The sequence below is a fragment of the Populus nigra genome, chromosome 12 (assembly GCF_951802175.1).
Source record: "Populus nigra chromosome 12, ddPopNigr1.1, whole genome shotgun sequence".
Lineage (NCBI taxonomy): Eukaryota > Viridiplantae > Streptophyta > Magnoliopsida > Malpighiales > Salicaceae > Populus > Populus nigra.
The window spans coordinates 15,178,679-15,199,495 of record NC_084863.1 but is presented as its reverse complement, the minus strand read 5'-3'; the positions used below and the strand labels follow the sequence as shown (position 1 = coordinate 15,199,495).

The window sequence follows — 20,817 nt, the reverse complement described above, 5'->3', positions numbered from 1 at the left end:
ACTAGTGTATTAATAGAAAATACATATAGGATGGGTTCCATATGATCACGATCCAATATTCATTAAGAAATCATATACTCTGAAATGTTTTTAATGTAGTCCTTCTGTCCAATTCACAATTAATTGTTTCCACCTTGTGAAGCCACACATCAAGGATTAATGGTAAATTGAATGGATATTCAATAGAGGGACTACATTAACGAATTTTCATGAGTAGAGGGACTAATTAAATAGAAAAAGTGTAGATAGACCACACTAAACAAATATCAAGACTACAAGGACCAAATAAATACAATTAACCCTTAAAAAGAAGAAGACACGACGTGAGTCACCCAAACTGCTGCGGTTACATGGCCACTCAATGGGTTTCTTCAGAATCTTGAAAACAACAAAATGGAAGAAAAGCCACCCGCCACCGCCACCGCCACCGCCACCGCCACAACAGTCACGAACATTAACGATCTCCCACAAGACATCCTGATCCACATCCTCTCTTTCCTCCCCACACTAGACACAATCACAACAAGCCTTATTTCCACAAAATGGAAACCTCTTTGGTCCTTAGTCCCGTCTCTAAACTTCTCTTACACTCATTTCCCTCCTTACAACAATTTCTCCACAACCCGCCAATTCTTTTCAGAATTCATTGACCGAACACTAATTCTCAAACCCCAGTTGCCCCTAAAAAAATTCAGGCTTGAATTCATCTATGAGGATAGGTATGGGTACCATGTTGATTCATGGGTACGTTATGCAATCAAGAACCAAGTTTTAGAACTTGATCTTGATTTCTTTATTGATAAAAGTTTTCATATTTTTGAACCAGAAGCAAAACCCAATTATGATTTCCCTTTTTCTGCTCTTAGAAACAGTAAAGTTAGAGTCTTGAAGCTGTGTAGATGTGATTTGACATTGCCTGCTAATATGGAAAGTATGAATCTCTGGTCAATGAATGAGGTTTACTTTGATCAGGTTTATATGACTGATGACACGGTTTTGGATTTGTTCAAAGCTTGTCCTAATATTGAGGTTTTAAAGTTTGAAGATTGTTATGGGATGGAGAATTTGAGGCTTTGTTCAGAGAAGTTGAAAAGGCTGGATCTTTCTAGTTTTTATACTGCCGAGAGAGAATTGCATTTGGAGCTTGATTGTCCTAATCTTGTTTGGTTGAATATTGATTGCTTTGAGATGGGACAGTTTTGTGTTAAAAATTTGTCTTCTTTGGTTGAGTTTCATACTTTTATTGTGCATGGATTGGAGTACTATGGTCAGTGGTGTAAAGTAGTGAAGCAGCTTCATCGAATTGCACACATCAAGCATCTCGTGGTGCAAAATTGGTGGCTTAAGGTATTGCTCTGCAATTTTTGTGTTTGTGTTCATTACTGACTTAATTGTGTAATGTTTGCATCGGTAGCAATGTTGATTTATGTAAAAGGTTAGCGATTCGTTTTTTCTTGTTTTTCGTAAGTTTCAAATGCTTCAGAAGTGAGCCTTTGGTTTTTCTTAGACGTGATTGTGTGGGAAAATGCATTTTTTAAACGTGGAAGGAGGACTAAGAATAAGGTCCCCTAGCTTGTCATGAAAGGTTGAGATAGGTGGGATTGGGAAGGCTTGGTTTCATTTGAGATTTTCACGAAATCTTTTGTTCATCATCACTACTGTGTATATACTAAAGGTTTGTTCTGTGCTGGATAGATATTTTGATTACGTTAAAGGAACTGATTAGGGATGGGCTTGTGAGGTTTCGTCTGTGGATTAATTTCCCAAACAGCTAAATGAACGTTAAAGCTCACCACATGGTTATTAATGCTCAAATATGTCCTTTGAGTAACCAGATGTCAAGGATTAGTAATGTGCAGGCTGTGCATTGAGCATTTTAACAACTCCCTTCCATTCTATTATCCTTCTTTGCCAACTATGGATTCACTATGTGAAGCAATTGCTTGTTCTTGTGGCCAGTAATCAAGGAAACTGTATGGAATCTGTTTGTATAACATGTTTGGTTATCAGATTCTTTGCACAAAGTAGTGAAAAAGGGCTTCTCTTTGCACATGCTTTGCTAAGCAATTTAAGACTGAAGACTGAAGAATTCAAGAAAAGGATTGCTAGGAAAGCCATGTTTGCATATCAAGATAAGTTTGAGTGCCAGTGGTAGTGTTGTCAAACTTTTCGTGTTTAGATAGAAAAAGCACCGTCACAATATACTGAATTTCAAATATTCTTTTCTTGTGATCAATGTGCTTTACCTCTAGTTTGGAGCAGCTGATTTCCCCTTGATTCAAACATCAATCATTATTTCCAAGTGGTTTTATTGACAGGAAGAAATTCTACTATTAACAACTTTTACTCTTATGTTATGAGCAACTTGAGAGTGGCTGCTCAAAATTGTTTTTAAATTGATCATCTTATGAAATGTTCATATGATTGCTTTCCTTGCATGATGCTGATTCAAAAAGCTTGCACCCAAGGATGTTTTTCCTAAAGATTTTCTGCTGTACAATCTTAAACATTTAGAGCTACAAACCGGCTATACGACATATGATCTTCTTGGCATGGCTGCATTGCTTGAGCTTTGCCCCAATCTTGAGACAATGAACCTTGATCCCCTATACAAGATAGTTGAAGATGTAAGTATCCCTACATAACTTTTACAGCTCCAACAGGCAATATGTTCAATACAGGCCATGTTTGCTATCTTTTTTACTATCTAACGAGTAAATAAACCATGTTTCTCATTTTTCAGGAGAGTTTATCAGAAGAACTCTTAAATAAACCAATTAATCTCTTCATGCCAAACCTCAAGGAAGTCAGGCTGAAAGCATACGTCCCAGGACAAAATCAAAATCAAAATCAATTTATTAGTCAATTTGTGTCCCTCCTGAAAAAGCAAGGAGTTGTCCTAGAAAAGATTGTTCTAGTCTCTTTGTATAATGGGATGTCACTTCCTCCCGTAATTCTGCGTAGAAGGCCTCCAAGGGCTGAAGTTAACGAAGAATCTTCACTGCATGTTGAGGGAAGCCCTGAGCGCTGAGGTTCCCAATTTCATTTCTTCATCTGGTGCCTAGAAATGGGTGGTGGGCAGCATTTGTTTCACTGTAGCACCTTCTCGAATCGGTCCTCCGTTTCTTTGTTATTTGCTCATAGTTTCTCTGAATATTTCAGGAATCTTTAGTTGAATTTTGTTGACAGTCATAATTCTTTCTGGACAATCATAATCTTCAATTGATTAAAAGCTAGGAATGCTGTGATTCTTGCTTTCCATTTATGCAGGTGTGTGAATTTGGAACTTTTCTTTCTTGCACATGATGCTTCCATGCATGGTTATTAAATCCCCAGCCCTGGCCCGGAAGTATATTAACTCGATAAAACTTGATTAATAATTATAGTTACCAATATACAAGAGATTAACATTTTTAAGAGAACTTTTTTTCTTGCATGGTTCTTAAGAATTTTTTTTTTACTTGGTATTCCATTCAGCTTGGAGAAAAGATTCACATTCAATTTTATTTTCACAACTAATACATATAGTTAAACCATAAAAATAAATTTGATGGTAAAAAAAGCTTGCATCTTCTTTTAAATTCTTGAATTTTAACCTTATATCCTCAAAATTATTCTTAAAAAAACTAAATTTTGAAGCTGATTTAAAAATACCTTCTAAAAAAAAAATCATAAATCGTAAATATTTTTCGAGATAATTTTTCCAAGAAATAAAAAATACACTTTGTTGGGCTTTAAGGCCCATGGTTTGATTTGGGCATTTAAGAACTGACCAGACAGATCTCTCTCACAAAAAAGCGGCTCTTCTCCTCTTTTAACTCTACCACCGCTGCCGCTAAACACCTCGAGCATCCACAGTATCGCAAAAAAATGGGAAGCGGAAGAAGAAGAAGCGGCGGTGGTGGCGGGGGAAGCGGGGGAGGAAGAAACCAAAGACTGCTTAAACACCACATAGACACCTGTAACAAAAAATTCACCACAACAGACGACATAGTCCACCACCTCCGCAATAGCTACCCCAATTACCGCCGCATGGAACTCAAAACCCTAACTCGCCTCGTCCAGCAAACCCAAAACCAACAAACACCGCCGCCGAAGAAATTCAGAAAACATGAATTGGAAACAGAATCCGATTCCGACGACGAAGAAGCAAACCTTAGCACGACTGTGAGTAAGAAGCAGAAGCGAATTGATGAGAGTGAAGAGAAATTGATGCAGATTGAAAATGCGTATTCTAGAAGAAGGAGTCGAAATCGGGGCCCGATTTTGGTTTCGAGTTCGGATACGGAGTCCAGTTCGGAGTCGGATTCGGATTCTTCGACGTCATTAGAGCCACCGAAGTTTGATTTGATGAAATCAATGTTAAGGGAAAGTTATGGAGTGGCGGAGAAAAATATGGAAGTTGAGCTTGCTAATGATAGAAAAGAAAGTATTACTAGTAAAGTTGACATGATTCAGAGAAATAGAGGGGTAGGAAAGCGAAAAGGAGAGGACTTGGAGGGTAGTTTGGGGAAACTGAAAGGTGGGCTTGGTGAGGATGCGAAGGGGAAGGAAGGGGGGCCGAGGTTTAAGGATTTAGGGGGTTTGAGTGGGATTTTAGAGGAGTTGGAAATGGAGGTGTTTTTGCCATTGTATCATCCAAATGTGCCGCTGAGACTTGGGGTTAGTCCTATAAGTGGGATTTTGTTACATGGGCCACCTGGGTGTGGGAAGACTAAGTTGGCTCATGCTATTGCGAATGAGACTGGGGTGCCTTTTTACAAGATTTCTGCTACTGAGGTTGTTTCTGGTGTTTCAGGTACGGAGTTTTATAAGGGAAGTTTTTTGATGTGGGTTTTGAAGGAAATTTGCTGTTTTGGTGTTTGAATGTGCTCTGTTTCTTGAGTCTCGCTGGATGTCATTCAATTTGTTATCATGTTGCAATTATGACGTTGAGGAGTCTGTGAGTACTCAATTTTATAAATGCAAAATCGTGATGGTATTTGTTTGTTTTTCTTTACTGGTAGTTCTAATCTTCTAGATTGCCTATGATTTGTAGAAATGTAGGGTTTTAGCGGTCTACAATGTGGTTATCATGCTGTTTGTTGGGATGTCTTCCACTTTATTAACACTAAATTGTGGTGTTATTTGTTCTTTTTAAATGGTTTGTGTAAATAGAGGCTTTTTAGTGATGGAAATTTGATTATAATGTTTTGTGATGCGGTGTTGAGTGTTTGAATTAGTTTTGTGGTTGTTGCTCGTGGATGCCATTCGTTTGTTTATTTTCTTGAACTAAAGAAGTCTGGCAGTTCACAGGTGCAGTATCAGAAATGCAAAACCAGAGTGTTTTTTATGCCTCTTTTCCCCTTAATGATCTGTTAAGTGAAGTGATTTTTGGTTTGCAGAAATTAGGCCTTTGGCTGGTTATAATTCCATTATCATGCTGTTTGTTATGATCTTGGCTTTTTTTAACTACCTATGAGTGAGTCCCGCGATGGAAAAGCTTCAAGTGAAGCTACTACCTTGACTGACATTGGTTCATTGGGTAATCTCAGGTGCATCAGAAGAAAATATCCGAGATCTTTTCTCTAAAGCATACAGGACTGCACCATCTATCATTTTTATTGATGAGATTGATGCAATTGCTTCAAAGAGAGAGAATTTACAGAGAGAGATGGAGAGAAGGATTGTGACACAATTGATGACTTGCATGGATGAACATCACAGGCTAGGACAGTCATCTGATGACAGTTCAAGTTCAGAAAGCTCCAATCGAATACCTGGAAATGTTCTTGTTATTGGAGCTACAAATAGGCCTGACGCTGTTGACCCTGCACTAAGGAGGCCTGGGAGATTTGATCGCGAGATTAATTTAGGTGTTCCGGATGAGAAAGCTAGGGTTCAAATTCTTTCAGTGCTTACTAAAAATTGTACTCTTGAGGGTTCTCTTGATATTTTGCAAATAGCTAGGTCTACACCAGGTTTTGTTGGAGCTGATTTGAATGCTTTGGTTAACACGGCTGGTAATCTTGCAATGAGGAGAGTTGCTTCCAGGAGAAAATCTGAGCTATCAGGACAATTGACAGAGAAGGAAGACAATGAGGATTGGTGGAAGCAACCTTGGTCGCCTGAGGAGATGGAAAAGCTTGCCATCACAATGGCTGATTTCGAGGTAATCTGGAACTGCATTATCTGTCATTGTCTCAAGCTCTTTTACTTCAAGATTGGTGTACTTCAACTTCTGTTTATGCTTTAGCCTATGACTTTCCTGTTGATGAAAAGCTTTTCAAAACTCCATTATGTTTTCTTTATTCCTTGGTTTGTTTGACATTAGGATGAAAATTAATCCCCTTTTTTCACTTGCAGAAAGCAGCCAAGCTAGTTCAGCCCTCATCGAAAAGAGAAGGATTCTCTACTATCCCTAATGTCAAATGGGAAGATGTCGGTGGCCTTGATGATATAAGGGATGAGTTTGACCTCTATATCATTAGTCGTATAAAGTATCCTGATGATTATCAGGTAACCGTTACACTTTCTCTGTGCCCCTCCCTTCCTTTACTTTTCTGTTTCAGTTTCAAAGTTGAGCCGATTTATATGTTTTGATTTTCTGTTGAATGTAGTTTCTGCAACATAATTGTATCTTTTCCGAGCACTTTATTCCTCTTGATAAGGGATTGCACATTATTGACGTCTAACAAATAGACAGTATTTCTTTGTCTGGTTAATGCTTGATAATTTTCATTTCCTTGACCTCCTTACATTTATTCTAAATAGCAGTTTGCACTAGGTTATAACTTCATATGTATTGTATTTATTATTTTTAAGTTCTGTTAGATTTAGCATGACAACATAGCTGTATTGTTCTGGTTGATTCACTGACTAATCACGCACATTATTTGTAAATTCAGAAATTTGGAGTGAATTTAGAGACAGGGATTTTGCTCTACGGACCTCCTGGCTGTGGCAAAACAATGATCGCTAAGGCTGCTGCTAACGAGGCAGGAGCTAACTTCATTCATGTGAAGGTGAGTCCTTCCATTCATTCTCTAACTCAAATCTTTTTTTTCTTTCCATTCTATTCTTTTTTGGTGCCTTGATACCACAGTTTTCTTACTGAATCTGTTCAAAATCTGTCTCAAAACATTAATGATTGTGAATTCCATAATTTATCAGGGTCCTGAACTTCTGAATAAGTATGTTGGAGAAAGCGAACTGGCTGTCAGGACGTTATTCAGTCGTGCAAGAACGTGCTCGCCATGCATAATCTTCTTCGATGAGGTTTGTGGCTCTCCTTTCTTTGTATTTATCGGTATCCAGTTATTTAATTTGACATAATGGAGATCTAGATTGGAAAGATAGATGACTGAAATATTTGGCACTTCCCCTACTCTAATGAACTCTGATATTTTTTTTGTGTATGTTGGAAATTGTACGATGCTCTGTATTTGGATTGTTCTTTCCTCTTAGATCTATTTGACTTCACTTTGTGAGATTTCCATCTAATGACCTGTATAGTAAATCAATGGTTTTTTCTGGCTGATGAGGCTTTCTTTACTTTGTGCACTTCTATGTTATCTGAAGTCCATTAAATTTTCTGTCTTTTGCAACAATTTATTTTGTTTTTATACAGGTGGATGCTTTGACAACAATGCGTGGAAAAGAAGGGGGGTGGGTCGTTGAGAGGCTCTTAAATCAGGTCAATAAGATGCAATGACATAAACTGAATTAAAACATCTGTTTGTCTCTATGTAATCCATATCAACAACTTGTTCCCAGTATATGTCAATTGAATGCAATGCTTATAATTGCAGTTGCTTATAGAGTTAGATGGTGCAGATCAGCGCCCTGGTATTTTTATCATTGGTGCCACTAACAGGTACTCTAATCTCTCTCTTCTTTCATTTTCCTCTCCTCTCCTCTCCACTTCTCTCACTGAAGCTGGTGTCTCTGATGGTAGACCTGAGGTGATGGACCCTGCTGTCCTGCGGCCTGGTAGGTTTGGCAAACTTCTTTATGTCCCTCTGCCAAGTTCAGAGGACCGTGGATTGATCTTAAAGGCTCTCGCTAAAGGAAAACCTATTGATCCTAGTGTCGACTTGGCTGCCATCGGTCAAATGGAGGCTTGTAAAAATTTTAGCGGGGCTGATCTTAGGAAGCTGGTTTGTCTATGTTTCTATTAGTCTCGTTTTTTTATTGACATATGTTAGAGCTGGAACACATTCTAATTCTTGTGATACTTTCAAGAGGTCTGACTTTACTTGACCAGCCTTCGCTTGTTAACTTGGATTGGAATTATTTCCCAGATGGAGGAAGCCGCAATGACTGCTTTGAAGGAGGCCAAGAGACAAAGATGTTTGAATGAGACTTCAGTAACAATCACGGCCGCACAAAATGAGCCAGCAGTTAATATCACAGCCACTCATTTTGAGCAAGCCCTTGGTAAAATTTCACCATCCGTGTCAGAGAAGGTATGGCTCTCTCTTACTGGTGTCTAATAACAGAGAGCAGAAATCCTTGCTTATATTCGTCTAACCCCCTTTTCTTTGTAAGCAGCAAATACAATATTACAAAGCTTGGTCAGAGAGTTTCAAAGCAACATGAGAAGAGACGTAAACTGGCTTTTGATGATCGATAGAAGATATTGAGCAAGAAATCCTTGAACATAACTTATTGCTTGCATCGACGATCTGTCGGTGAAAATTTTGCTAGTCCTTTCACCAGAATTTAGTTGCACCAAGTTATTTGGAGGTGCGGGAAGCTGTCTCCTGTGTGGAAATTTTGTTTTTGTTTTTGTATTTTTGTGTTGCCATTTTCTTCTCTTCACATGTTTGTTGAGGCAGATGACAAAAGCCCAATCGTACTTTTACCAATACACATGCTAAAAAGGTGTGCTCTTTGAATGAAATAAAAGGATTGCCTTGTCCTTTCTCTCTCTGTTTTTTTGGGTTAAACTTCAGTTTTATTCCTATAGATTCATCACTGTTCCACTCCTACAATAGTTTAAACTTCTCAGTGTTACACCTACAGTTTCCAAAATTGATTATGTTTATGAGTTGGGCTTTTTTTATATATATAAAGTTTCCAAGTATTTTGCGAGTATTATGATATTTATGGTTTTTTAGTGGAAAAAAAATGAGAGGATATAAAATAGTAAGGGTAAAATTGAAACATTTGAAAAACTATAGCGGTAACATTGTTGAAATGTTAAACCATGGGGTTGAAGAGGAACATTGCTGAATCTATGAGGCTAAAATTATGGCTCACTTTTTTTAGGTTCTTGAAAGTATTATTGCTGAGTGTCAGTGCATCGATGCAAGCGCCAATTGAAGAAGTAGAAGGCTTCTTGTACTTGTTTATCTAAGCAACCTCGGTGAACTTTTAAACCATGAGTATTGTTGCTCAGGTTCAGGGTGTTCTTCTAGTTTCGGAACTTTTGGCGTTGGTAATGGCCTTAAAACAGAGTGCGAGAGAGCATTCAGATGCACTTGAAGCTGGAAAAAGTGGATTCCTATCGGTAAAATTGTCAAAAAATGAGTTTCTTGGTAAACAGGATGTGACTAATGTGGCCTAAAAAAAGAGTGCGAGAGAGCATTCAGATGCACTTGAAGCTGGAAAAAGTGGATTCCTATCAGTAAAATTGTCAAAAAATGAGTTTCTTGGTAAACAGGATGTGACTAATGCCTGCCAAAACGGACCCTTCTATGATTTGCTCTGGATTTGTTCTTTGCAAGCGTAATCAAGTAAGTTCAAGAAGATGGCAGCAGAGCCAAGAACCACAACCACCACCACTCAAAGCCTAAACAACTTCATCAGAAGAGATACTCTACAGTCCACATCCTCTTTTCTTCCTACCAAAACTGCAATCCAAACCTTCTGAACTTTCCACAAATGGCTTGAAATCTGATACAAAGCTCCGTTGCCTCCACTTCCCTTACCCTCCCTCTGAATTTTTCAACAAAACCTGCCTCTGCCAGCCCCCTCTTTCCCCTCCTCCTCTCCACAAGTTTACTTCCAACTAGATTTCTAAGGCTATCATGATTAATGCATAATGGTATTGACCACCATGTGAAAGACCTCGAGCTCATGCTTTCCTCATAATGGTCTGTTGATGCAAAAACTCCAAGATTCCCCTTCTTTTTTCTCAGAAACGGGTGTGTTAAAGATTTGAGGCTTGTATATAGCAAAATCTGGTCACTATGGTTTCGAAGGGGCTTGAGCGATTAAGGTTAGTGTTTCTTGTGTTAAGTAATGGTGTGGCGTATGATTTGATCTGTGCGTGTGTAAATCTCGAAAAATCTGTCTATCGATGCGTGTCATGGATTGCAGGACGTTAAGATCTCTTCATTGAGAGTTATTTACTGAAATGCAAGTGGATGTTGCTCACTATCTTAAGCTACCATGTCTCTGAAGGCTCTAGGAATCATAAAACTATTCTTCCTGTGGATGCCGACAGCTATAATTTTGACAATCATAGACATCCTTATTTGCTGTCACACCACTGAAATCTTTTCCTGCTTTTCCAAGCAAACTAGTTGCTGCAGCATTGTTAAATTTCCCTCTCCATTGACACCCTCCACCTTTTGAAGCAAGATAAGGTGCTGGATAATAAACTAGTTTGTAACTAAAATTGTACACTAAACCTAACTTGATCCTCTGCCCACCACTATAAAAACCTCACTCTATCCCTTCTTTACACATCAAACACTTCAACGATCGATCAATAGAGCTTAATTTGCTTTGGTGTTTTGGTATTGTTTCAAGCTTTATATCAGGGATTATAAAGATGAAGCAACAGCACTCACTCTCCTCTTTTTCATTTTTTCTTCTTTTACTCCATTGTGCTAATACCTTTGCTCAGTCACCAGCTGCAACCCCAGCACAGGCACCAGCAGCAGTTGTAGCACAACCTCCAGCTGCAACCCCAACACAGGCAGCTCAGCCACACGGCATCACAAACGTCACCAAAATCCTTGAGAAGGCTGGACATTTCACGATCTTTATCCGCCTTTTGAGATCCACCCAAGAGGAAAACCACTTATTCTCCGCGCTTAATGATTCAAGCTCTGGTGTAACCATCTTTGCACCAACAGATAGTGCATTTTCGGAACTCAAATCAGGAACTCTCAATACTCTAAGTGATGGTGACAAGTCTGAGTTGGTGAAGTTCCATGTAGTTCCAACATTCCTATCCACTTCCCAGTTTCAGACTGTAAGTAATCCTCTAGGAACATGGGCTGGAACAGGTAGTAGGTTACCACTTAACGTAACAAGTTATCCAAACTCGGTGAACATAACCACAGGACTTACCAATACAAGTTTATCTGGCACGGTATACACGGACAACCAGCTAGCCATTTATAAGATTGAGAAGGTGCTACTTCCTAAGGACATTTTTGCTTCTAAGGCCCCAGCTCCAGCACCAGTAGCACCCGCACCAGAAAAGCCTACTAAGGCAGTTCCTGCAGCTAATGTTGAGAGTCCTGTTGCTCCAGTGGATATATCTGGCGCAGTCATGTTCACGCGTAATAATGTGGTGGGATCAGTTGGCATAGTTGCTGCTGCAATGTTTGCTCTGTAATGTATAAAGGTTGGAATCTTGAGATGAAATTTGGTGGGGTTTGGTCTGGTTTTGATGTCATATTTTTCTGAGCTGTATTGAATCTGTTGAGTAATTTCGATCGTACCTTGAATCCCGTTTGTATGCTTTGAGTTTACGATTAAAATTGAGTTTTGAGATTTTATTTAATTTCTTGGTACTTGATTAGTCAAATTTCAAATTTTTTTTTTAAATATAATCCGGGTGTCATCTAATCATTTCCTAGTTTTCGGGTAGATAATGGTGGTTGGATTGGTGAATCAATTTCTGGGGAAGTATACTTACTGGAGGATGAGTAGTAAGTGGTATTTTTGGAGGAGACGAGGGTTGTCAAGCTGAGAAGTCCTATTCAGGGTGTTGCAAAAGCTTGCAAGCTGTTGACATCTTTTTTCGCGGATATTAACTTGCCGAAGGTTCTTAGGGTTACTTCCTCTGGGGATGGTTCTTCTGACCCGATCTTAGGGGGGTGTTGGCTAAGTGGGGTGAATATGGGGCAAAGTATCATGATAGCAGAGGAGAGAGCTTGCAGGAAATCTGAAGCGAAGGAAAAGTGATTGCAAGATTGGTGGAGGAATGAAGGAAGGTGAGTTATGAGATAATGGAGGCCGAAAGAGATTGAAGTAGATTGTCACCACTGACCAGGGAGAAAACAGTAAGAAGGAAGCAGAAGAGAAATGCCAGAGATGATTTATTTCGATCCGAAGAAGTATGATTCATGAACTTATTGAGTTTTATTCAATCGGAAGTTCTCCCCCCCCCCCCCCCCCCCCAAGGATTCGACGATTAGGAGCATTAGAGTATACATTCATACTGCTCTTTTCTGGACAAATCCCCCAGCATTTCATGCGAAACTTGATTGAGAGATTACAGTTTCTACATTATAATTCATTGAGAATTGTTTCCCGAGCTCAGCCTTAAAGACATTGTTTACTAGTCTTTATTAATAGTATGATGATGACTCTCACTACTCCCACCGCACTTCCCTCCCCGTTTGCATCGAATTTGTTGATAATACCCTCCTTCCTCTTCCCGTTCCAAATTCTGTCTTCGCTCTGTTATCCCCAGTGGATTGATTATGCCATTAAGGGCAATGTACATGAAATTTACTTCAATTTCTCCCGCGGAGACTTTTCTCTTCCTTTATGCTAAGAAATGGATGTGTTAAGATTTTGAGGCTTAAATATTATTTTGAGTACAAAATAATGAGTATTGCCTTCATGGGGCTTGACTTCCTGAGGTCAGTGACTCAACGTTTCTTGGAAATTGCTTTTTACCAGATGACTTTGTGGGTGACTTGTTTTCTGGGTGTGTGAGTTCGGAGAGCGTATCTCTTGAAGGTTGTGGGTAAATGAAGAACGTAAAAAATTGCTATTGAAATCTAAAAGAGCTAAAACTTAGTTCCTTCACTAACAAGGATGCATTGCCTGATATTCCTTGTCCAAATCTTGGATCACTAGAGACTATTCAATTTAAGGTGGGGAGGTTGTATGGTTTCATTGAAGCAAATATTTCATGCCAAGCATCTTACTGTACCATGTTGCAGGAAAACGTTAATCCTTTGTTGTTGTTGCAGTCGTAACGTTTCCAGTCAGTATTAAGTTAGTGTGAACTAACAGCTCTTTATTCAATTTTTCACAGGAGATTAAAGTATACAAATTAATTCATACATGTTGTGGGACAATGGTGAAAACATATATTTTCGTTGTGATTTTCGAACTCTTACAAGCATAGTTCAAACCAAAATGCAGTTATCTTCAATCCGTAACTTTACATTTCTGTCAACTGCATTTGAATGTGATACCTATTAATATAAATTATATATTCTACACCTAATAATTTCAGCTCTTGAGTTGAAATTCTTATTTCATACCAAGAGACTTAATGACCAAATGACATTTCTATTTTTTCTTTTTTAAATCTTAAGCATGTGAGCTAAAAGATGTTTTTTTTGGCAAACTTTTAGGTTGGACATGTCACAACCCGATTCCCGGATCCATAACCGGCACACAAGTAAAGTTTCTCTTCAAGGTTCCATATACCTATACGAACCCAGACTTATATACAAACTTAACCTTCAAATACCTCAATGTGAGTTCAATGCAGCACTAATAACAAAATTAACTTCATTATATAATTTGATTGTCTTAATACAAGAGTAAATACAAATTCATAGTTGTGGAGCGTTAACTAGACATAAAGGAAAATACAAATTTCAACAAAAGAGTAGGTCCTGAAGGTCCAACAAAATGACTCGCTAATAAACTATAAGCTTGAAAAGATAAATAATAAGAGAGTGAGTTTAACAACTCAGTAAGTAGATAATGTTCAATACACACACACACACGAGGTAATACAACAATGAAAAATATATATACAATTATGGATCTAGGTTCTTATAGGAAGGTTTTTCAAATAGATCATAACAAGAATATCATAAGGTAAAGCTCGTCAGAAAATCAAAATGCAATGAGCATAAGGCTCCGTATTATGAGATGATTAGTCTACATAGGTTGATGACTCCCCTGACCAACTAGGGTTCAGATATGATGTGCACAAAGACTAACACTACCCTGTTAGCATGAATATTTTGACTGGCATACCATAAGTTTATAATCATAATCAATCAGACATATTCATATCTCAAGGCTCAACTCATGACATTAATTAATTGAGGAGCTATCAACTTAGAAGTCAATTCAAAATATATATTGGTTTATATCAAGAATTCAAATTCAACAATTGATCATGCTTTATCGTAACAAGAATAATAATCAACACACACACACACACACATATATATATATATATATATATATATATATATATATATATATATATATATATATATATTCTCCGGTATCTGCTTTCGAATTATGTTTACTTTCGAGTCAGGTGAATGAATAATTTTCCATATACATAATAAATATTATAAATATTTGATTTGTTAATATGAATTGGTTCATGTTTCTTGATTATATATATATATATATATATATATATATATATATATATATAATCAAGAAACATGAACCAATTCATATTAACAAATCAAATATTTATAATATTTATTATGTATATGGAAAATTATTCATTCACCTGACTCGAAAGTAAACATAATTCGAAAGCAGATACCGAAGGAAATCCTACTAATGTCTCGCTGGTAGAATAACAAGATTATCTGAATACAAATGTGACATATTCAAAAACGACTCGAAAAAATCGTTCAACCTATTTAATACACTTAACTAAGAGTCTATTCCATAACCTTATATGTTTTTAAACTAAACTAGTCATTTTTTCAAAAACCCAAAATTAAACGGTTTTTTCGAAATCCAATTCATAATAAAACAAATAACAAGACTTGATAATAATTCACTAAAGAACCCTCAATTACTCATCAAACCAATATGCAAAAGCTAATATTACAGCTAGGGACCAATCTGGAATTTATCATATTTTTAAGGGTCAAATTGTAACTCTCAAATTGGAGGACCGAACTAAAAATATCATAAATTCATGACTATAGTGTTATTATGTCCATAATTTATCCTCAGTTCTGTCGAGAATCTCTAATTATGCTCCAGGGACCATTCTAGAATTTTTCCAAATTTTTAGAGTCAAATTGTAATTTTTGTCAAATGGGAGGACCAAATTGAAAGTGTTAAAAATCCATAATTATACTGGAATTCTGCCCATAATTCATCTTTTATTCTGTCCAGAATCTTGGAATATGCTCTAGGGATAAATCTGTCTTTTTTTTCAAAGTTTGGGGACTAACTTGTAATTTTCACAAATTAAGGAACCAAACTGAATTTTTATCATCTTTAACTTTAAATCCAGAATTTTCACAGATTACCTACAATTATATCAAAATTTATAACTCAAATTCACCACCATTTAAACAAAATCATAACTCAAAATCATTATCTTTATCTAAAATCTCTCAAAATTAACTAAATAATTCATTACCCATAACAATCAACCCATAACAATCAACCCATAACAATCCAATCAACCCATAACATTCAAATCAATTCATCAATCAACCCAAAGCACAATCTTTAAAACCCTAACATTCAACAAAACAGAAATTTAAAGCTTAAAGAACACACATTTATACATAATCTTACTTTTAAACTTATTTTCTTTAATTCTCTTCTATTTTCCTTATCTTTCCCTCTTTTCTCTTCTTCTTCTTCTTCTTTTTTCTCCCTTCACTCCTGCCTGTTCTCTCTCAAAATTTTTAGATATTTTGTTTTTCTATTTATACTTATTGAATTATTAAATACCCCTAATTTATTTAGATTCATTTTTAAGCCTCCAAGAATTTTGTTGTATTTTTCTACTCATGTATTTCAAAACATCACAGGACATGTCTTAAGGACACAATTCTTAGCAGTTTTAGATATAGAGATGGGTCAGTAGAGATTGCTTGTCCAAATCTTCTGTCATTACAGATGATTTGTTTTGATGTTAACATTTATGCTCAAATGTTCTGCCAGTGATAATTCAGAAAGTAGTTGGAGCAGCAATGTTGAATTTCCTTCTCCATTGGTGACCTTCCACCTTATGGAGCAAGATAAGGTACTAGATAGCAACCTAGTAGTAGTATATCTGAAATTGTACATGGCACCTTACTTGATCCTCTGCCTACTACTATAAAACCTCACTCTGTCTCTTCTTTAGACATTAAACACTTCTAAATAAGATCAAGCTCAATTTACATAAGCTTTTTTTTTTTATAGTTTCTAGCAGATAGCCTGGAAACTTAAAGATGAAGCAACAGTACTCAATCTCCTCCATTTCAGTTTTCCTTCTTTTCCTCCACTATACCAATACCTTTGCCCAGTCACCAGCAGCAGCCCCAGCGCAGGCACCAGCAGTAGTCGTAGCACAACCCCCAGCCGCAACTCCAACACAGGCAGCTGCTCCACACGGCATCACCAACGTCACCAAAATCCTTGAGAAGGCTGGCCACTTCACGATCTTTATCCGCCTTTTGAGATCCACCCAAGAGGAAAACCACTTGTTCTCCGCGCTTAATGATTCAAGCTCTGGTGTAACCATCTTTGCACCAACAGACAGTGCATTTTCGGAACTCAAATCAGGAACTCTCAATACTCTAAGTGATGGAGACAAGTCTGAGTTGGTGAAGTTCCATGTAGTTCCAACATTTCTATCCACTTCCCAGTTTCAGACTGTAAGTAATCCTCTTGGAACATGGGCTGGAACAGGTAGTAGGTTACCACTTAACGTAACAAGTTATCCAAACTCGGTGAACATAACCACAGGACTTACCAATACAAGTTTATCTGGCACGGTATACACGGACAACCAGCTAGCCATTTATAAGATTGAGAAGGTGCTACTTCCTAAGGACATTTTTGCTTCTAAGGCCCCAGCTCCAGCACCAGTAGCACCCGCACCAGAAAAGCCTACTAAGGCAGTTCCTGCAGCTAATGTTGAGAGTCCTGTTGCTCCAGTGGATATATCTGGCGCAGTCATGTTCACGCGTAATAACGTGTTTGGATCAGCTGGTGCAGTTGCTGCTGCAATCTTTGCTTTATAATGTAGAAGGGTTTGAATCTCGAGATGAGATAAGCTGGGTTGGGTCCGGCAGCGTCTAAATTTTCTGGGTTGGATTGAAAGCTTGGTGTGTGTTGAATAATTCTGATTTTACTTTGAATCCAGTTTTTATGACTTTAGGTTATGGTTTCAAGGTTTTATTTAATTTCTTGAGCAAATTGCTAAATATGTACTCGATTAGTCAAACTTCATTTGTTGTTTTTTTGTGATCACCCTGGTGTCATCGAATCATGCCCTAACTGTTTCTTAGATAATAGTGGTTGTGTTGGTGGTTCTATTTCTTGGAAGTCTAGTTATCGGAGGAGTAAATGGAGTGAGATTTTTGGAGGTTTCGGAGATTTTTCGGCTGAGATGTCATATTAAGAGGTTGTAGTTCTTGCTTGCTAGTTCTTGCTATGTTTTTTATTAGCTCACTGGATCTGGAGGAAGGTTTATAGGATTACTTCCCTCAGAAAGAATATTTTTCTGATGCAGAGATAGGGGATGTCGGCTAATAAGGGTGAGCACGGGGCAAACTATCATGATATTGTTAGAGAATAATATAAATCAAAATTTTAGGACTTCACCTAACAGTTTAAGTTATTAGGTTAAGTTGGTTCTTTGACATGATATTAGAGTCTTGATGACCAAACGATCATGGGTTCAAATCTCACCATCCTTATTTATTTAATAAAAATTAAACACAAGGTGGTACAGATCTATGCAAGTTTTAAGTTTAAAGGGCTTTCACTTGAAGTGGTATGTTAAAGAATAATATATAAATTATATCTTAGAATTTCATCATTCCTATTTATTTGATAAAAATTAAATACAAGGTAGTGCGGACCTGTACAATTTTTAAGCCCAAAAGACTTTCACTTGAAGAGGTGTGTTAGAGAATAATATAAATCATATCTTGAAACCTTACCTAACATCTTAAGTTATTGGGATGAGATGGTTTTTTGACATGGTATCAAAACCTTAATGACCAAAGGGTCATGAGTTTGAATTTCACCATCCTTATTTATTTGATAAAAATTAAGCATAAGATAGTGTGGGCCTGTGTAAGTTTCAACCTAAATGACTTTCACTTGAGGGAGATGTGTTAGAGAATAATATAAATCATATCTTGAAATTTCATATAATAACTTAAGTTATTGAATTGAGATGATTATTTGATGATTAGGAGAGATAAAGCATGCATTAAGGAGGGTAGAGAGAAAGGAAAAGGAGGTTGCAGGAGAATGGTGAAAGCAGATATTTCATTACAAGTTTTTGAAGTGGTTGGAATCAAAATGTTGTTCTCTTTAATCTGTAAGATTATATATGGTTCTGCTGACAGCATTTGAATGCGAGGCTGAACATAATGCAAAAGAGTAGAAAATGCTAATTATCAGAAATCAGGCTTCTGAAACAGAACTACCTTTACTAGGTTATCTCTCGAACTTCTACTGAAACAAATCTGCTGTATTGCTCTCACACAGGAACCTTTTAAGTTTCCTCAGAATGAATTTTTCTCTAGTTTAAGCAATCCCACATCAGGTTAAGTTCTTTTCTCCTGTTTCAAAACTGCTGGTCTTGATAATTAGAGAAAAGAGAGTGTTAGAGAGCATAAGATTGTTACTTTAAGCTTGAGGAAGTGGATTCCAATCAGTAAAATTGTCGAGGTTATATCACAATTTTCATAAACTGAATGTGACAGACGACTGCCAGAAAGACCCTTCTATGTTTGCTGCATTATGGAGGAAAATCATGGTTTTGGTGGAAGCATGATCCAATCATCCTAGTACGTTTAACATGAATAAAAGGCTTGAGCTCTAGTACAGAATCCCTTGCCTTAACTCCCTCATCCTTCCTCCTCCGCGTTCATCTACAAAACCCTCCTCCACCGCCTTTTCTTTCATCCTCTCCATGAATAAAAGAATATTATGCCATTCAACATCATGTAAAAGAACACAATTCCTTTTACTTCAAAATCACTTTTATCAATAGCATGACCTCTACGGGCTCATGTACATAAGGCAAGTGTTTCTTCATGAAGTTGTGTTAAGTGATGGTCTGGTGTGAGATTTGATTTCTGAGCGTGCGAATCTAGAAAATTAGTGATCTATCAATGTCTGTCAAGGATTAAGGATGTAACTATTCATTCTTTTAAGCTAAAAGAGCAAAGACTTGGCTATTTACGATACAAAGGTCAGTTTAGATTGCTTGTCTAAATCTTCTGTCATTATAGATGATTTGTTTTGATGTTAAGAAGCATGCTCAGCTGTTCTGCTAGTGATGATTCACTATCATGGACATCTTTATTTGTTGTCACAGCCGCTTGAAGTCTACCTTTTAGAACCTTATTTTTTTTGCATGATTTTCCAAGGAAAGTAGTTGCTGCAGCATTGTTAAATTTCCCTCTCCATTGATGACCCTACAGCTTTTGGAGTGAGATAAGGTACTAGCAATCTAGTTGTATAACTAAAATTGTATATTGCACCTAACTTGATCCTCTGTCCACTACTATAAAACCTCACTCTATCTCATCTTTACACATCAAACACTTTATGATTGAGCTCAATTTGCATCAGTATATTTGAATTGTTTCTAGCATTTTATCCCAAAAAAATAAGGATGAAGCAACAGCACTCAATCTTCTCATTTTCAATGCTCCTTCTTTCCCTTTGTTATATCAATACCTTTTCCCAGTCACCAACAGCAGCCCCAGCACAGGCACCAGCAGTAGTCGTAGCACAACCTCCAGTCGCAACCCCAACACAGGCTGCTGCACCACACGGCATCACCAACGTCACCAAAATACTTGAGAAAGCTGGCCACTTCACGATCTTTATCCGCCTTTTGAGATCCACCCAAGAGGAAAACCACTTGTTCTCCGCGCTCAATGATTCCAACACTGGTTTAACCATCTTTGCACCGACAGATAGTGCATTTTCGGAACTCAAATCAGGAACTCTCAATACTCTAAGCGATGGAGACAAGTCTGAGTTGGTGAAGTTCCATGTAGTTCCAACATTTCTATCGACTTCCCAGTTCCAGACCGTAAGTAATCCTCTTGGAACATGGGCTGGAACAGGTAGTAGGTTACCACTTAATGTCACAAGTTATCCAAACTCGGTGAACATAACCACAGGACTTACCAATACAAGTTTATCTGGCACGGTTTACACGGACAACCAGCTAGCCATTTATAAGATCGAGAAGGTGCTACTTCCTAAGGACATTTTTGGATCCAATGCTCCAGCTCCAGCACCAGTACAGGCACCTGCACGAGAAAAACCTACTAAGGCGGTTCCTGCTGCTAATGTAGAGAGTCCTGTTGCTCCTGTGGATATATCTAGCGCAGTTACGTTTATGCATAATAATGTGGTTGTTGGATCACTCGTTATAGTTGCTGCTGCAATGTTTGCTTGTAATGTAGAAGGGTTTTGAAACTTGAGAGGAGATATGTTGGGCTTGGTTCCGGTTTTGTTTCATGATTTTGTTGACTTTGGATTCCTGTTGAAATTTGAATAATTCAAATTTTACTTTGAATCCAGTTTGTATGATTTGAGCTTGTGGTTAAGATGGAATTTTGAGATTTTATTTAATTTCTTGTTCAAGTTGCAATATATATACTTGATCTGTCAAATTTCATTTTTTTTCCTCACTGTAACCCTGGTGTCGTCTACTTA

The 20,817-nt window shown here is 37.5% G+C and overlaps 5 protein-coding genes across 5 annotated transcripts; all 5 read left to right on the top strand.

The window, feature by feature from the left end:
• The first annotated feature begins 327 nt into the window (after positions 1 to 327).
• LOC133670000 (F-box/LRR-repeat protein At3g26922-like) lies at positions 328 to 3,265 on the top strand. Its single transcript, XM_062090379.1, has 3 exons — positions 328 to 1,347; positions 2,457 to 2,627; positions 2,744 to 3,265. The coding sequence occupies exons 1-3, from the start codon at positions 394 to 396 to the stop codon at positions 3,029 to 3,031; spliced, it is 1,413 nt and encodes a 470-aa protein (XP_061946363.1). The 5' UTR covers positions 328 to 393; the 3' UTR covers positions 3,032 to 3,265.
• Positions 3,266 to 3,784: 519 nt separating this feature from the next.
• LOC133669989 (cell division control protein 48 homolog C) lies at positions 3,785 to 8,907 on the top strand. The gene is made up of 10 exons (XM_062090366.1): positions 3,785 to 4,798; positions 5,535 to 6,151; positions 6,346 to 6,498; positions 6,888 to 7,004; positions 7,153 to 7,257; positions 7,610 to 7,675; positions 7,791 to 7,855; positions 7,937 to 8,138; positions 8,283 to 8,447; positions 8,533 to 8,907. The coding sequence occupies exons 1-10, from the start codon at positions 3,871 to 3,873 to the stop codon at positions 8,578 to 8,580; spliced, it is 2,466 nt and encodes an 821-aa protein (XP_061946350.1). The 5' UTR covers positions 3,785 to 3,870; the 3' UTR covers positions 8,581 to 8,907.
• Positions 8,908 to 10,667: 1,760 nt separating this feature from the next.
• Positions 10,668 to 11,725, top strand: LOC133670276 (fasciclin-like arabinogalactan protein 12). Its single transcript, XM_062090807.1, has one exon. It carries the CDS (start codon positions 10,763 to 10,765, stop codon positions 11,555 to 11,557), a length of 795 nt encoding a protein of 264 aa, XP_061946791.1. The 5' UTR covers positions 10,668 to 10,762; the 3' UTR covers positions 11,558 to 11,725.
• A 4,558-nt stretch (positions 11,726 to 16,283) lies between these two features.
• On the top strand, positions 16,284 to 17,373 carry LOC133670265 (fasciclin-like arabinogalactan protein 12). The gene has a single exon (XM_062090792.1). The coding sequence runs from the start codon at positions 16,350 to 16,352 to the stop codon at positions 17,142 to 17,144; it is 795 nt and encodes a 264-aa protein (XP_061946776.1). The 5' UTR covers positions 16,284 to 16,349; the 3' UTR covers positions 17,145 to 17,373.
• A 2,326-nt stretch (positions 17,374 to 19,699) lies between these two features.
• Positions 19,700 to 20,733, top strand: LOC133668936 (fasciclin-like arabinogalactan protein 12). Its single transcript, XM_062088947.1, has one exon. The coding sequence runs from the start codon at positions 19,760 to 19,762 to the stop codon at positions 20,573 to 20,575; it is 816 nt and encodes a 271-aa protein (XP_061944931.1). The 5' UTR covers positions 19,700 to 19,759; the 3' UTR covers positions 20,576 to 20,733.
• Positions 20,734 to 20,817: the final 84 nt, after the last annotated feature.